Source organism: Saccopteryx leptura, chromosome 2 (assembly GCF_036850995.1).
Source record: "Saccopteryx leptura isolate mSacLep1 chromosome 2, mSacLep1_pri_phased_curated, whole genome shotgun sequence".
NCBI lineage: Eukaryota > Metazoa > Chordata > Mammalia > Chiroptera > Emballonuridae > Saccopteryx > Saccopteryx leptura.
Window position 1 is genome coordinate 246,919,302 of NC_089504.1, and position 11,609 is coordinate 246,930,910.

Consider the following 11,609-nt stretch of genomic DNA (forward strand, 5'->3'; position numbering starts at 1 on the left):
GGGTTAGGAGCCCAGGAATGTCAGCCCCACTGAAGATTGAGTTAATAGTCAGTCATGCCCGAGTAGTGAAACTTCCATAAATATCTCTGACTTGCGGGGCCTGAGGAGTTTCTGGGTTGGTGAACACACCCCAGGTGCTGGCCAGGTGGCCCATCCCACTCCGCAGGGACAGAAAGCTCCTGAGCTTGTGACCCTCCTGGGCCTCACCGTGTGCGGCTCCATCCGGCTGTGCATCTGTCTGTGTCCCTTATCAGAACCCAAGTAAGGAGTGGTGGGACATGAGACTGACATGCAGGTGACCTGGGGGACTGTGATTGGCATCTGACCGTCCGTGGGTGGGGGACCATGTTGTGGGGCCGAGCTGTGATCCGTGGGGTCAGTGCCAGAACCGACTGACCTGTCGGACCCCTGGCTGGTGCCCACAGAGAGCTGAAGAACTGCTCGGAGTCGTAAGCCCGCATTTGGTGTCAGGAGTGTTCGGTGAGCGCAGAAATGTCTTCCTTCGTGCACCCACGTGCTTGCTACAGGGAGGCCATGTTGGCCACTGTTTCGGCTCTTCTTTCTACCAAACCAAAGTCAGTCTCAAACTATTACCACTTCACTCATACAGAGACAAAGGTTCCCCTTTCCTCTGCGAGGAAGGGCTCGGTCAGCACAGCACAACCAAGGACAGGAGACGGACGCCTCTCTCTCCTCCGTCTCTCCTCCGCCCGAAGGAGTGAACGCCAGAATAAAATGCTCTGGTGGCCTTTCCACGGGCTAATGTCCACCCATCAACAAAACCATCCCCTCAGGGGTTACCGTCTTGATGTGATGGGAATTTTTTGCATCATATCAATTTTCTACAAGTCCCCAGGCGCTGACAGCTAACCCACAGTAACTTGTGCCAAACTAAGCCCATTCCCTGAGACCATCGCTGTCTGGCAGAACTTTTCTGCACTGACGAAATTGTTCCGAATCTGCTGTCCACTATAGGAGCGCTTAAAACGTGGCTAGTGTGACCGGGACGGCTATGCCCTGTCCTGGTCCCTGGTCCCTGACACCCTCTGAGCAGTGATGCTCGCCCTGTTCCCGTGCTCAGGGCACTGGCCGCCGTGTTTCTCCTCTGTCCAGTTCTGTTCTCTGTGCTTTAGAAGTGAGTCCCCACATCCCGCCCACTGACTGTCAGGGGGAGGGGAGCCCAGCCCCACCTCCTGGAGGAGGGATGTCAGAGAAATTGTGGCGGTAACACTGACCAGTTCATGTTTGGGGAGATTTCCGTGAGGCTGTGTGCATCCCTGTTTCTGCTCAGAGGTGTGCCGGCTCGTTAAGGTCCCTGCAGGGACCAGCTGGTCGGTGGCAGCTGTCCCTGTGGTCCGGAGGCCACTCTGTTCCCCTTCCTCCTCCTGCGTTGCTGCCTTAGAATTCTGTGAGCAACCCCTTCTCCTCCATTTACTTATTTATATTGCTACAGACTAGTGGGTTTTTATTTTATTCTTTGGAAAGATAAATGTTTATCTATTTACCTTATTTCCCAGTTTCAAATAGTTTTTTCCTCAATAATAGTGAAGGTGTTCCGATATTGGACAGTCAGAAAGAATGATAGAGGTTCTCCACAGGGGGTGCTTATGGAAGGACTGACCAAAGCACCAAAGCATTGTCACTGGGGGTTAGGATGTTTCGGGGTTAGAGGCCTGGTGGGGGGACTTAAGAGAAGTTCAAGGTTAAAATAGCAGAGTCCTAACTCTATACCGCCCCCCCCCCATATAAGAACTTGGGCAAGTCATGTTACCTGTTTGGGCCTCAGTCTCTCCCCAACTAAGATAAAGATGAAAGTGCTGGTTGATTCCAGGATAGGGATTCTCAGGTGTAAGTGTGTGTGTGTGTGTGTGTGTGTGTGTGTGTGTGTGTGTGTGTGTGTGAACAGCCTGCTCTTCATTAAAGAGCCGGTTGCTGGCTGCACCCTCAAACTGTCGGACTCAGTAGGTCTGCGGTGGGGCCCCCAGGCCTGCGTTTCTAACACACTGTTGCTGGCCCAGAGACCATGCTTTGAGAACCACTAGTCCAGATGACTTCTAATAACCGGTTAGCAGCTCTGGGCTCAACATCCAGTCAGGTGATCAGCGCTTTGGCCCTGACCGTGGAAAAGTCGCTGACCAAGTGGAGGAACAGGAGCCGGGACTGGAAAGGCTGTGAGGGCCACACAGGGGACACCGGAGTGCTTGACCTGTGCACCGTCACTGCTCAAGGAGAGACAGAGGTTGTTGGACAGAGTGCTCAAGAGGTAGCTTGAATCCGGGTCGCACCATTTAACAGCTTTGTGCCCACAAGCAAGTGACCAAGGGACTTTTGGCTTCAGTTTCTCAAGAGGACGATAATGGTACCTACGTGACCTGGCATAAAGAAAATGCCCAATATATGACCCCCCTATTCCCCCATCACAACATTCATGACAGATAATGAGAAAAATTCAAAATAATTTATTAAATAGGCCCCAAGGGCTCCTCCAAGCAGCATTAACAACACTCACATACAATAAATATCCATAAGTTAACGTCGTCGCCACATCCTGCCCTCATAACGGTGTCAGGAGAATAATATATAAATAAGACATCAGTCCGCAGAAGAGAAACATTCAATAAATACCAAGGCTAACAACAATGACCTAGTTCTGTTTCAAGTTCACATGTATTTGTATGTCAGTTTCCCCAAGAACTGGTCCTTCTGGGGGCGGTGCACTGAGATCACGCATTGGAACAACTGACTTGCTAACTCACAGCAGAGTTCGCACACTTCGCGGTCACCCCTGTCTTACCGAGGCCCTGATGGCCTGGTACAGGGATTTCATGCAGTCGTAAAACTTATGTAGAACAGCCAAGGTGAACCTTTTCTCTTCAAAGCTAGCTGTGGGCAGCGAAACTTTGACTTCTGGTCCTCGTGGCAATTTGGTTTTACTGAGCTGGTCTATGATTTTATCGATGACAGATTTGTCCTCCAAGAGTGGTCGGATGGCCTGGAAGTAAGGCAGGGCAGCTGAGCCATTGAAGCCGTGCGGTCTCTGGCAGTCGGAGGCGAAGGCCAAGGCCGGCAGCGTGTTGGACGTAGAGGGTGGCAGGCCATTCTCGTTCTTTAGAGGCGGAACAGGGGGAGAGACGGTGAGCATTAGCTTTGCTAACCATCCCAACGGGAAGCTTCTGGTTGCTTCCTCTGACCGGCATGGGGCCCCTCCCCCGCCCCAGCATCTCCTCATATTGGTGCCCTGGCCCTGGGGGGCCCTGGTCATCACTGCCCCAGAAGAAACTAAGGCTCAGCGGGTTTGTGGAGCTGGCCCAAGATCCAGTGGCTGGCCGGATTCCGACCCACGCCTGGGAGCTGTTGCGAAGCCTGGGCTGATCACTGCCCCATCTTGCCTCCTCTCCCCATCTGGCTGAGGCCTCCACAGCCTTCTGGAATCTGTCTCAGCTGCTCTGGGACTCAGAGAGCTGGGGAGTAAGCGACCCTCTGGGTTCCCGTGCTGCTGCTTGCTCTTGGTGGCTCTGGGGTGGGGGTGGGGGGCTTGCCTCCCTGGAAAGGCCGCCCAGATGCCCAGGAGAGCTTGTCCAAACATACCCGGACTCCAGACCACACCCTCCCCCGTCCCTCCTCCTGGGGACTAAGAGCTTTTGGGTTCAACCTGAAGAGCGAAGAGCACCCAACAGCCTGAGCTGCCTAGTCACCCCGCTGACAACAGCCTCTCTCTGCCTTTGTGTCTATGAAAACGGAGGCCAAGGTTTGAATGCCAGGGTCGAAGGAAAGGTCAAGGCTGACATCACAAATTGTTTCCATGCTTTGGTTGCTGTCTGTCTAATCAAAGCTGCCTAAGAGGTTCTGAGAAAATGAGGGACGATGGACACCGAGGCGACCCCAGCCATCCCCCCCAAAGGGGCGGGCCCAGCCGGGCCTCAGCTAGAAACAGACGAGGTCCCACGTGAACCATGAAGTCACAGAGGAGCAGACGCCTTCTGTTCACTGTCCTTCTCCGCGGTAAGCAATGCTTTCCGTGACCCACGCGAGGATTCTAACATCCAGCGTTGACAGGGACACTGTTGACACTTGGGTCGGTGTTCACTACTCCTTCGTGGGCTCCTGGACCAGGTGGCAAGATGGCCCGCACCAAGGTATGTACTACAGATGGGAAATGTCACTCCATGGGACTGTGAACCAGACGTGTTCGGGCTGGGCGGGCCCACTAGCACGGCCCACGAGAGATCGTTAGGCTTGGGGCTCTCTGGGCTCCTCTCTGCCTCTAACCCCTACCCACATAAAAATCCCACAGTAGCTGTCTGTCTGTCCCTGTCCCTTCTGACACGCCCTAGCTTCAGGTCTGAAAAGGGCCCCTTCTTCTGGGGTCAATAAAAGGTGTTTTAAAGAAATGGCTTGGAAGAGAAATCTTCAGGGACTTACGTTTCTGTAGTTTTCCAGAAGCTTCTTAGATGAGTCCCATAATTCTATGATCATTACTTGTAGATCGTTACTGACGGGCGCCATGTGGACGGACAGCAAGGGTCCCATACAGTAGAGCAGGAACAGGGCAAGCCCGGAGGGTCCTGGGGAGAGAACGCGGCTGTGAGGCACACGGCCAGGCGCCCCTGCACACCTGGCCGCAGCCCCTGCCCACCCGGCCACAGCCCCTGCGCCGCGCCGCCCGGGGTCCTCGCTGCTGGCTGCTGTACCTGCGTGGGAGACCATGGCGAAGGGCAGGGTCGGCTTCGGGGACAGCTCCGGGAGCCAGCTGTGCTCGCCATGTCTGCGGGAGGTTTATAAAGGGCCTGAAGCAAGGAAGGACACTTAGTGTCCCGCCCATGGCAGGACTATTGCTCAGCTTTTCTCTAGAAAACGCTCTTCAAAGCTCTGCCACTCGGGGCTGAGTGAAAGCAGGGCTGGAAGGAAATGCTGAGGTTACCCTCAAGGTGGGCAGATGCCTGACTCAGTACAGGCACACACACAGGAAGGCACACACATCTTTGCCAGGACTTCTTGGAAAGTGCTTGCTGAGGTGACGAGAAGAAATTTTGGAGTCCGGGGTTGACAGTCACGGCCACCAAGAAACTGATGAGACAGGAGGGGCTGGCCAGCGCCCCACAGGGAGTTTCTGGGGAGGGCCACAGCTGAGCGCCTGTGGGCGTGAAGGGAGCATGTTTGCAAAATGCATTATCTTGGTAAATTTCTGAAGCATGCTCGTGCCAGTGTGCGAGGCCAGTGCTGATAACCACTGTAGATGTGGTGCGTCAAAGGCTTTATCTCCCCTCTGCTCCGTCATGAGCTGTGTCTTTGCCAAGGCAGGGCCTGGAACCGGAATCCGTGCTCAAGGGTTCTTTGTTGCAGCCACTTGTGCTTATTGTGTGCCAGAGTCGACCAGGCATTCCTCTAAGGCCTCAGGGATGGTGGCAAAGAAGTTAAACAAGGTCCCTGCCCTCAGGGAGCTGGCATTCTAGTGGGCAAGGGATACCACATTAATAAACGAGAAAGCATCAGCCCTGGCCAGTAGTTTAGTTGGTTAGAGCATCGTCCCGACACGGCAAGGTTGTGAGTTCAGTCCCCAGGCAGGGCACATACAAGAATCAACCAATGAATGCATAAATAAGTGGAACAACAAATCAATGTTTCCCTCTCTCTTTCTCTTCCTCTCTCTCAAATCAATAAATATTTTTTAAAAAGACAGCATCAGGCAATAAGAACTATAAAAATCTAACAAGGTGATGGGATAGAGAGCGTCAGGTGAGCCTCTTTAAGTCAGGTGACCAGGAGATGTCTCTCTCAGGAGGTGATAAACTGAACCCCAAAAGATGAGATGGCCCTGCTGTGGGAAGACCTGAGGAAGGTGTACTCGAAGCAAAGGGGACCATTTTACAAAAGTACTCAGGCAGAAATGAGCTTGTGACCAAGGACAGGACGTGGGTCGGGGTAGCTAGAATGAAGTGAGGGAAGGGGAGGATGGTGGACAGGTGGGCAGAGGCCAGGTCAGAGGATAAGGACTTCGGTTGTATCCCAGGTGTGATGAGGCAAGTAGGAAAACATAGGAACTGGTTTACTTTAAGAAGAGAAGAAAGAGGCCCTGGCCGGTTGGCTCAGCGGTAGAGTGTTGGCCTGGCGTGCGGGGGACCCGGGTTCGATTCCCGGCCAGGGCACACAGGAGAAGCACCCATTTGCTTCTCCATCCCCCCCCCTCCTTCCTCTCTGTCTCTCTCTTCCCCTCCCGCAGCCAAGGCTCCATTGGAGCAAAGATGGCCCGGGCGCTGGGGATGGCTCCTTGGCCTCTGCCCCAGGCGCTAGAGTGGCTCTGGTCGCAGCAGAGCAATGCCCCAGAGGGGCAGAGCATCACCCCCTGGTGGGCAGAGCGTCGCCCCTGGTGGGCATGCTGGGTGGATCCCGGTTGGGTGCATGCGGGAGTCTGTCTGACTGTCTTTCCCCGTTTCCAGCTTCAGAAAAATACAAAAAAAAAAAAAAGAAGAGAAGAAAGAGAGGCTGTCGAGTGGAGAATGGATTGTGGGAATCCAATATGGCAGCCGAGAGGCCAATGAGGAGGGCCGGCAGCTGTGCTGGCGAGAGGTGAGGGTGGCTTGGACCAGGGTAGAATGGATGAAGATGGTGTCCACAGAACTGGCTGATGGAATCACATGGAGTTGAATTGAAGACAGGAATCAAGGCGACCTCTGGGATTTTTTTTTTTTTTTTTACAGAGACAGAGAGAGAGTCAGAGAGAGGGATAGACAGAGACAGACAGACAGGAACGGAGAGATGAGAAGCATCAATCATTAGTTTTTCTTGCGCATTGCGACACCTTAGTTGTTCATTGATTGCTTTCTCATATGTGCCTTGATCGCAGGCCTTCAGCAGACCAAGTAACCCCTTGCTGGAGCCGGCAACCTTGGGTCCAAGCTGGTGAGCTTTTGCTCAAATCAGATGAGCCCGCGCTCAAGCTGGCGACCCCGGGGTCTCGAACCTGGGTCCTCGACATTGTAGTCCGACGCTCTATCCACTGCACCACCGCCTGGTCAGGCGACCTCTGGGATTTTAATTGGGTGATTGATGTGCAGTGAGGAAAAAGAAGTCCAGAGAGGGGAAACCAAAAGTCCTGTTTGGAATGAGTTAAGTTTGCAATACCCAATGGGCATCTGTCTATTCAATGTCAAGTCACCCTTTGGATAGGAGTCAAGAGCTCAGGGAGGAGGGCCTTGGTCAGGCTAGGGTGGACCATAGAACCCAAGACACACAACAAAGACACAGACACGAACTACCTCCCACCTTAATCCTGAGTCCCCTTTTAGCCACTGCTGGTCTCTTTCCTCTTTTTATCCAAGTTTCTTCTTATTATTATTTTAAGATTTTTATTTATTGATTACAGAGAGAGATAGAAGGGGGGGGGGGGAGCAGGAAGCTTCTCATATGTGCCTTGACCAGACAAGCCCAGGGTTTCAAACCGGCGACCTCAGTGTTCCAGGTCAACGCTCTATCCACTGCGTCACCACAGGTCAGGCCTCATCCAAGCTTCTTGACAGAGCAATTCAGGCTCACTTTTACCTCTCTTCTCTAACTGCCACAATATGGTTCTCACCCCAACGCTCTATTCAAAATCCTCTAACAAAGTCCGTGGTAGGGAGGATCTGGCCCCCATGACTTTCACCCTTTGGTGTTCACTTCCATAATTACGTTATGTTACACAGCAGAAGGGACTTTGCGGATGTAATGATGGTTACTAATCAATTGATGTTAAGATGGGTAGATTAGCAGGTGGGTCCCATGTGGTCACATGAGCCCGTCAGAGCAAAGAGGAAGACAGAAAAGTCAGAGAGACTCAAAGCACGAGAAGGATTCAAGTGCCATTGCTGGCCTGAAGATGGAGGGAGCCACGTGGAAACCCAGAGAAGAAAACGACCGTGTCCAGTGACCAGTGAGTTTGGAAGAGGACCCTGGGCCATCAATGAGAACCATAGACCCAGACAATAACCTGACCTTTGCCGGGTAAGACCCTGAGCAGAGAACCATGTTTTACTGTTCTGAATTTCTGACCCACAGAACCTGTGAGACAGTAACTATGGTTTTAAACTGCTAGGTGTTGCTGTTTTTATTTTTATTTTTTTAAATTTTTTTTAAGTTTATATTTTAAAATTTTTTTCTTTACAGGGACAGAGAGAGAGAGAGAGAGAGCAGAGAGAGAGAGTCAGAGAGAGGGATAGATAGGGACAGACAGACAGGAATATAGAGATGAGAAGCATCAATCATCAGTTTTTCGTTGCGATACCTTAGTTGTTCATCGATCGCCCTTTCATATGTGCCTTGACTTGACCGTGGGCCTTCAGCAGACTGAGTAACCCCTTGCTTGAGCCAGCGACCTTGGGTCTAAGCTGGTGAGTATTTTTTATTTTGCTCAAACCAGATAAGCCCGTGCTCAAGCTGGCGACCTCGGGGTCTCGAACCTGGGTCCTAGGCATCCCAGTCCAACGCTCTATCCACTGCGCCACCACGTGTTTCCGTTTTTAAAGCAGCAATAAAGAACCAACAGGCCCTGGCTGGTTGGCTCAGCGGTAGAGCATCGGCCTAGCGTGTGGAGGACCTGGGTTCGATTCCCGGCCAGGGCACACAGGAGAAGTGCCCATTTGCTTCTCCACCCCTCCGCCGCGCCTTCCTCTCTGTCTCTCTCTTCCCCTCCCGCAGCCAAGGCTCCATTGGAGCAAAGATGGTCCTGGCGCTGGGGATGGCTCTGTGGCCTCTGCCTCAGGCGCTGGAGTGGCTCTGGTCGCAACATGGCGACGCCCAGGATGGGCAGAGCATCGTCCCCTGGTGGGCAGAGCGTCGCCCCATGGTGGGCGTGCCGGGTGGATCCCAGTCGGGTGCATGCGGGAGTCTGTCTGACTGTCTTTCCCTGTTTCCAGCTTCAGAAAAAAAAAAAAAAGAACCAACGGTCTCCAGGGACCTCATGGTGCCAACCTTACTGGGTTCTTTATAGACTTCATTTTGCTTGTCCCCTCCATGGCATGCAGTAATACCAACCACTTCTACCATCTTTTTCTAAACCAACATTGTTATCTCTTTAATTTTTCCATTGATTTGAGAGAGGGAGAGAGAAGCATCAACTTGTTGTTCCACTTGGTTTTTTCATTTAGTTATGCAATCGTTTGTTGCTTCTTGTATGCGTCCTGATCAGGGATCAAACCTGTGACCTCAGAGCCCCGGGATGATGCTCTATACAACAAGCCACCCACCCAGGGCTACTTACACCTTCTTGAAAACCTCTTTTTCTTCTCCTTCCCGATTACACAATCCTGATACATTTTGGCCCCTCTGACCCTTCTGAGGCTGAACCACCTTCCTGCATTGCCCTTTAATGGACTTGTCTCCAAAGGCTTCACCCTTGACTCATGCTTCTCACACTTCAGTATTTCTCTCCTTCAGACTCCAGATCTAAATGTCCCACTGCCTAGTGGACGTCTCCACCTGAATGTCCCATCTGTGCCCCACACAGACGTGTCCAGAGCCGAGGACCTGAACCAGGGTACCGGCGAGCACAGAGATGATGTCATGTGGACGGCCTGGAGAAGTCTGAAGCTGGAAGAAGTCACAGGAGGTGATGACTGACTGGATGTGGGGAGCATGGAAAGGGAGGAGTGGAGGGTAACTGGTAAGTGTCTGTCTGGTTTTGGCAAGTGGATGGATGGGGGTGCTGAGAACAGGACCAGAGGGCTCAGTGGTGAATTCAGTTGTTGATGTGGAGAGAAAGATGTGTAGGGACCTCTCGGGTGAAAGGCGTTGAGCAGGCCACTGAACATTTGGATTTGGAGCTTGAAGGGAGGAACTTGGGGCATACATCTGGGTGCCTGGTGTAGGTTGTGGTTGAGAGAACTGTAAGCCTATGAGGTAGGACCACCATGAGGTGTATAAGTCAAGTGTGGAGCTCAGGGACACACCTCTGTTTGCAGAACAGGAAGAGGAAGATGATGATCTAGTTCTGAATACTGAGAAGGGGCTCTCAAGAGGAAAAGAGACGTAGAGAAAAGCATGTTGTCATGGAACAAGATGAAAAGTGGTTTTCAAGAGGGAGGAAGTGATCGGCCCCATCATAAACTACAGAGAGGTCAGGTAAGATAAGGGCTGAAGACAGTCACTACGGTGGGAACATGAGGTCACTGGGAACTTTGCTAGGGGAGTTTGAACAAATCGTCCGGGGTGGAAGCTGTATCATGGTGGTTTGAGACGCGAGAATAAAAGTGAAACCACCCAACTGCTTATTCAAAATCCCAGGAATTAATCTTGATTCTCATCTCATTGATTGGTTTATATCACGATAGACTCACAGATCTTTATTTTACTATTTAAAAAAAAACCACGAGTCTCTTTTTACCTTTTTTCATAGTTTTGCAGAATTTTTCTTAATAATAGGAAGAGTGGTTGCCTACAGGGAAGGAAAAAAAGATTGATAAGCTATCCCCCACACAGGGTGTGTTTGGGAAAAAATCAGTCTAAATTGGACTTCTTCAACGTTAAACATTTGTTTGCTCTTCTAAAGACACTGTGAAGAGAATGAAAAGACAGGTCTAGACTAGGAGAAAGTGTTTGCTAATCACAAGTCTGACAAAGGACCCGTGAGTGGAATAGACGTGGAAGTCGTCAGATGCAATTTTACGGATCAGATAATGGTTTCTTCAAGATGAGACCAAAAGGGCCCTGGCCGGTTGGCTCAGTGGTAGAGCGTCGGCCTGGCGTGCAGAAGTCCCAGGTTCGATTCCCGGCCAGGGCACACAGGAGAGGCGCCCATCTGCTTCTCCACCACCCCCCCTCCTTCCTCTCTGTCTCTCTCTTCCCCTCCTGCAGCCGAGGCTCCGTTGGAGCAAAGATGGCCCGGGCGCTGGGGATGGCTCCTTGGCCTCTGCCCCAGGCGCTAGAGTGGCTCTGGTTGCCGCAGAGCGACGCCCCCGGAGGGGCAGAGCATCGCCCCCTGGTGGGCAGAGCGTCGCCCCTGGTGGGTGTGCCGGGTGGATCCCAGTCGGGCACATGCGGGAGTCTGTCTGACTGTCTCTCCCCGTTTCTAGCTTCAGAAAAAAAAAAAAAAGATGAGACCAAGAGCACAAGCGACCAAAGGAAAAAATAGATAAATTACACATCATCAGAATGGCACACTTTTGTTTCTCCAAAGACACAGTCAAGAAAGTGATAAGAGCCCTGGCCAGATAGCTTGGTTGGTTTGAGCACCATCCTGATGCGCAGAGGTTGCGGGTTCGATCCCAGGTCAGGGCACAAGAGCAGATTGATGCTTCTGTCTCTATCTTCCTCCCTCTCTAAAAGCAATTAATAAAAATAAATTTTTTTATAATGAAGTGAGAGGAGGGGAAGCAGAGACAGACTCCCCCATGTGACCCGACCAGGAACTTGATGCTTCCTGCTCCTCCTCACCCTTTCTCTCTCTCTCTCTCTCTCTCTCTCTCTCTCATCAAATAAAATCTTTTCAAAAATTAGAAAAATAAAAAACTAAAATGGGTCTTGGTGCTGAAACGGGTATGTATGTAGACAGTAATTAAAACCCGAGTCAGGGGTTAAAGAGATCCACATTTGGAATCCATTGATTAGAGTCTCGAGGTCGGCTTGGGGCTCATTTC

The 11,609-nt window shown here is 51.7% G+C and overlaps 1 protein-coding gene across 1 annotated transcript; it reads right to left on the reverse strand.

The window, feature by feature from the left end:
• Window positions 1–2,091: 2,091 nt before the first annotated feature.
• IL31 (interleukin 31) lies at window positions 2,092–4,707 on the reverse strand. The gene is made up of 4 exons (XM_066363775.1): window positions 4,692–4,707; window positions 4,423–4,565; window positions 2,795–3,106; window positions 2,092–2,169 (listed from the first exon to the last, which is right to left on the reverse strand). Exons 1-4 carry the CDS (start codon window positions 4,705–4,707, stop codon window positions 2,092–2,094), a joined length of 549 nt encoding a protein of 182 aa, XP_066219872.1.
• Between the last annotated feature and the right edge of the window lie 6,902 nt (window positions 4,708–11,609).

What these genes read in the sequence shown, in the direction of transcription:
- IL31 (XM_066363775.1), bottom strand. An exon ending in TTCTGGAAAACTACAGAAAC is followed by an intron (nt 3,107 to 4,422) that starts GTAAGTCCCTGA and finishes CCGCCTCTAAAG; the next exon opens with AACGAGAATGGCCTGCCACC. An exon ending in ACCAGGCCATCAGGGCCTCG is followed by an intron (nt 2,170 to 2,794) that starts GTAAGACAGGGG and finishes TGGCCCTCACAG; the next exon opens with CCTTTCCAGTCCCGGCTCCT.